The sequence below is a fragment of the Oryza glaberrima genome, chromosome 2 (assembly GCF_000147395.1).
Source record: "Oryza glaberrima chromosome 2, OglaRS2, whole genome shotgun sequence".
NCBI classification, from domain to species: domain Eukaryota; kingdom Viridiplantae; phylum Streptophyta; class Magnoliopsida; order Poales; family Poaceae; genus Oryza; species Oryza glaberrima.
This window is the reverse complement of record NC_068327.1, coordinates 26,645,310-26,650,784: the sequence shown is the minus strand read 5'-3', so window position 1 is coordinate 26,650,784 and position 5,475 is coordinate 26,645,310. Positions and strand designations below refer to the sequence as shown.

Genomic DNA, 5,475 nt, shown 5'->3' with positions numbered 1-5,475 from the left:
GGCCTATCCAAGAGAAATTAAGAAATTGGAAACACACGGTAGGAAAAATTCAGACATAACAGCTTAACATTTTGAACTGATGTGCTAATGGCATCTTCTCTACCAGTGAGAAAAGAATACAATCACGGTCTGGATAACAGCCGGCAATCCGTTGCAACACGTACATGCCTATCAAATTTTCATGCTAAACCGCGCGCACACAGAGCCAGCCAGCCAGCCTTAAACAGGCAGCCGATCTGAAAAGCTGAGAACATAACAGCTGAATTCCTGTGGCATGCATCACAGTCTCCGTAGCACAGCAGCAGAGCGCAAGCTTCCGGGTGGATTCTTCCCGTCAAAAAGAGGAACACTTGGAAGGATTCTGTGGCAATAATTCCTCCTGCACTCTCCCCTTCGATCCATTTGTTTATGCTGGCCTGAACTTTATATAAACCGAAGTAATCTCCCTTCAGATCACGCACTGCTATATATACCCTGCTCTCGGTACTTGCAAAACCATATCTTCACTAGCTTCCCTTGCTTGCCTAGCCTAGCTAAGCACCGCCATTGCCTCTTGCCCTAGCAGTGTGCGAGAAACCAGGTCTTGGAGAGGCCATGGAAACACTGGTCTGTGTAGCTGTGTGGGCTGTGGCCATGGCCATGGTCGTGGCTTCCGTTATGTGGGCGTACAGATGGAGCCACCCGAGAGCAAACGGCCGGCTGCCTCCGGGCTCCCTCGGCCTCCCTCTTCTCGGCGAGACCTTGCAGTTCTTCGCACCCAACACTACCTGCGACATCTCCCCCTTTGTGAAGGAGAGGTTGAACAGGTAACATTTTGTATTTTACAGATAAAAACACTTGTTCAGCAGCTGATTTCTGATTACTGAACCTGACGAGATATATTGGATTATGTGCTGTGCAGGTACGGCAGTATCTTCAAGACCAGCGTCGTCGGGAGGCCGGTGGTGGTGACGGCGGACCCGGAGCTGAACTACTACGTGTTCCAGCAGGAGGGGAAGCTGTTCGAGAGCTGGTACCCGGACACCTTCACCGAGATCTTCGGCCGCGACAACGTCGGCTCCCTCCACGGCTTCATGTACAAGTACCTCAAGAGCCTCGTGCTCCGGCTGTACGGCCAGGAGAACCTCCGCGCCGTGCTCCTCGACGAGACCGACCGCGCCTGCCGCGCCAGCCTCGCCTCATGGGCGGCGCAGCCCAGCGTCGAGCTCAAGGACAGCATCTCCGCCGTAAGAGATCACCACCAATCCATCCGTATCCCTGCTGCTAATATATGTTTGGAACTCATGCTGTCCATTTCTGAGTTCTGACATATATCGATCTGGGAACTTGTGATACTAGATGATATTTGACCTTACGGCGAAGAAGCTGATCAGCTACGAGCCGTCAAAGTCGTCGGAGAATCTGAGGAAGAACTTCGTCGCCTTCATCCGCGGGCTCATCTCGTTCCCGGTGGACATCCCCGGCACTGCATATCATGAGTGCATGAAGGTATGTAGTGTTAGTGCACATGCATGTACAATATAATGCATCCTTGAGCAGCAACGTAGTGAACTGAACAACGCCTGCACATGCGTTCCCTAGTCAACAGATGACCATGCATGCACACGCACCACCACATGCAGCCTGCAGGCAGTCAATGTTTCTAGAGAGTGGCTCAGTACCAAGGCAGCGCTAGCTAGCTTCTTGCCTGAATTTAGCTATAGCCACCAGCTGATGCTATCTTTGCTGCGTGCAGGGGAGGAGGAACGCGATGAAGGTGCTGAAGAAGATGATGAGGGAGAGGATGGAGGAGCAGGGGAGGCAATGCGAGGACTTCTTCGACGTGCTGATCGAGGAGCTGGGGCGGGAGAAGCCCGTGCTGACGGAGGGCATCGCGCTCGACCTCATGTTCGTCCTCCTCTTCGCCAGCTTCGAGACCACGTCGCTGGCGCTCACGCTCGGCGTCCGCCTCCTCGCCGAGAACCCCACGGTGCTCGACGCGCTAACGGTTAGCAGCTAACTAATTAGCCAGTGATGAAACCCCAAACACGCGCAATCAACGAGAGAACATATGACACAGCTCTTGTGTTGTGTGGCGCAGGAGGAGCATGAGGCGATTGTTAGGGGCAGGAAGGAGGGGTGTGATGCCGCAGGCCTCACGTGGGCAGAGTACAAGTCGATGACCTTCACGTCTCAGGTGAGCCTAACCAGGGGCTAGCTATAGTTAGCTAGCAGTTAATTAGCCAAGTGCAAGTTGAACGGCCGGTGTATAATAGTATAAGACATTGAGCCGGATTAACCAGTGGCCTGTTGGCTTAGTTGTGACAGTGGCAAAGTACAAGCAGAACACTGGCCAATGCGATTGTGCAACTGCTTACTTTGTGTTTCGTGCTTGTGTAAACCAAGTGCACCCGCGCACTCTCCACGAGAGAGAAGATAGTGTAGTTATATACATGTTTTCACAACTAGTAGTGCTCTGAATAAACTTGGCTTCAGTTTAGGTCATGTTTGGATCATTTAATCTCTAGACTAAATAAAATTAGTTCATGGATTAAAAACTTTAGTCCCCTACTATAGTTTGGATCTAGGGACTAAAAGCCTGTAGACCAAGAGAGAGAGAAGAGAGAGGCTGCCACTTTAGTCCCTATAAGTACCTCCAGGATGGACTACTGGATTTTAGTCCCAATATGCACTTTTAGTCTTTTTAGTCGTCCCTGTTTAGATTCTTAGAGACTAAAAGGGACTAAATGGAGGGACTAATGGATTAGTTGAGTGAATACTATTTTTGACTACTTGAACTTTTCTGCATATGAAGGTCACGTTGGAGATGGTAAGGTTAGCAAACATCGTCCCGGGGATTTTTCGGAAGGCCTTGCAGGACATTGAATTCAAAGGTATAGTATTACAAGCTAGATATACATATGATGTGTATGAACAAACGTGCTCTTTAACTTGACAAAAAAAATGAATGTAAGCCTTTTTTTTCTTCTACACCTCTGGGTGCAGGCTACACCATTCCAGCAGGATGGGGAGTCATGGTGTGCCCTCCAGCAGTGCACTTAAATCCCGAAATATATGAAGATCCGTTAGCGTTTAATCCATGGAGGTGGCAGGTTTGTGCCGTTTAATCTATGTGCTAACTAATTGAAATTCCCTCAAAACCGTTTCAGATGCAATTAACACTTGTGGTTTTGATGCTCTCTGGATTGAGTGTTGGACTCATTCCCAAGATATATAGAGTGCAACAGGTAGCAGTCATATATATGGTGTTGCTTGTTTTTATTTCTTCCAGGATTCCAAGTGATGAGTGTCAGCAAGCACAAGTTCTAGTCTGAAGTATAGCCACTTTAATCAACAATAAAGCACCTTACCTTTTTTCCAATAAACTAATTACAACTACTACTTATTGAACCCAACATTCAGTTGATTCAGTGTTGGCATCAATTCTGGAGTCCCCCCAGCTTTCTTCAACTTGGAAGGATAGGCAAAGTATATACAAGCATGGTGCAGTCCACAACTGTCAAAAAAAAAAGGAAGAAAGAAATTGAACCAAAACAATTGTCAAAAATAGCTAAACAAACTGAGCAATCACCATGGGAGAATTTACCAAATCCCCTGTATATTTTACAACGGATTGTGTCTGTTTCCGGCCTGTAATGTACTAGCACAGTAGCATGTCTGGGATTCAGGGTTCTAATAATCAGACAGTTCCTCGTTGCGGCAGGTGAAGCACGTGATATTTCACATATTCCCAACGAAAGCAGAGAAGAAATAGTGGACTGGGGACATAGATACAGGATGCGAGTAAATAAACCTATCTTGCCTTTTGATCTAGGGGATGAATCTTGCATTGTGCAAGGTGATTGGCCTACGTGTGGGGTTGGTCAAATCATGTTATATATAGAGCAGCATAGATATATATTGTCAAATGTTACTTAACACTCACTGTTCTTCTGATAAGGAACACGTAGGAATAAAGAAAGGAGGCAGCCCATAATAGTAGAATCTGCTTCTAGAAGTTAGCTAGCTAGCTAGCCTGCATATGCATGCATGCATTCGTGACCAGAAATTAAACATATGTCTTGTGTTTTGAGTTTTGACTAACCTCTGGGAGTCTGGGTTTTGCTTGCGCAGGACAAGGTTGAGATCACCGGTGGTTCGAAGCATTTCATGGCCTTTGGAGGTGGCCTCCGTTTCTGTGTTGGAACTGATCTCAGCAAGGTGTTGATTGCAACTTTCATACACCACCTGGTGACAAAATACAGGTACATGCAGCTGATCATCACTTGTCACACATGTACATGTAGTTCTCTTCCTGAACATGGCATGCATATGAGAATATCTATGTTCTAACATATGCATATATCTTGTCATTCCAGATGGAAGACAGTAAAAGGAGGTAACATAGTCCGTACCCCCGGCCTCAGCTTCCCAGATGGATTCCATGTTCAGTTCTTCCCGAAGAACTGACATGGAAGATCTCTCCGTCTCCTTCCCTAAAAATATAGCGTGTTTGCAGTTGCAGCTAAGTAAAGAAGAAATAATCAATGTAGAAATGGCATATGCTTAATTAGGTGATGAAGTCAGTTGGAAACTAGCTTGAGGTCGTTTTTTCAGATAATGGATAAAAATCTTGCCTATATATCCATTAGCTGATTTGCATACACAACCAACCAGTTACAGGAATTCCTAGATTCCAAGCCTCAACATTGAGGAGTATAAAAAACAAGGAAGAAAACTAGTAAGCTAAGAAAGAAAGCTAGAAGACTAAGCTTCACTCAAGCTTGAGGTCGTTTTAGGGCACCTCCATAATATTGGACTAGTAATTTAGATGTATTTGCACCTGTAGCTAAATTGTACTTGAAGGCATTGTGAGCTTGTTGTTTGTTTGATTGTTTCCTTGAGTGGTTAGTCGTCTATTGTACCCACATGTTGTGTCTACATGCATATAATGGATTATGAATGTATTAGAGCTTGCGGTTGAATATATACTATGGCTCTGTTCGTTCTGGGGAGATAGGGGAGATTGATTCTCGTTTTCCGCGTGCACACTTTTTAAACTACTAAACGGTGCGTTTTTTGTGAAAAAATTTTATAGGAAAGTTGCTTTAAAAAATCATATTAATCCATTTTTAAAATTTGAAATAGTTAATACTCAATTAATCATGAGCTAATGGCTCACCTCGTTTTGCGTATCTCCTCAATCTCCTCAATCCCCTTCTCCTCGAATACACCCTATGTCATTTTGGATTGATGCAATCACTACTACGGAACAAGTCATCTGTGATGGGTTGTAACCCTCATCTCTGAACAGGCGACCGGTCAATGATGAGTGGTCACTAATGACCATGTGCTAATATGATATAGTCATTCTCTCCACAAGCACCAATTCACATAATCTATGACTTCATGCAGTTGGACATCTAGTTATGTTCCTTTTACCATTGTTGGATCTAGGAATATAACCTGGGCTCTTGTCTTGTGTGCCTATTTCCA

The 5,475-nt window shown here is 45.5% G+C and overlaps 1 protein-coding gene across 1 annotated transcript; it reads left to right on the top strand.

The window, feature by feature from the left end:
- The first annotated feature begins 594 nt into the window (after positions 1 to 594).
- On the top strand, positions 595 to 4,449 carry LOC127764469 (cytochrome P450 87A3-like). Its single transcript, XM_052289354.1, has 9 exons — positions 595 to 806; positions 902 to 1,226; positions 1,339 to 1,488; positions 1,736 to 1,987; positions 2,081 to 2,176; positions 2,795 to 2,873; positions 2,986 to 3,092; positions 4,114 to 4,244; positions 4,359 to 4,449. Exons 1-9 carry the CDS (start codon positions 595 to 597, stop codon positions 4,447 to 4,449), a joined length of 1,443 nt encoding a protein of 480 aa, XP_052145314.1.
- Positions 4,450 to 5,475: the final 1,026 nt, after the last annotated feature.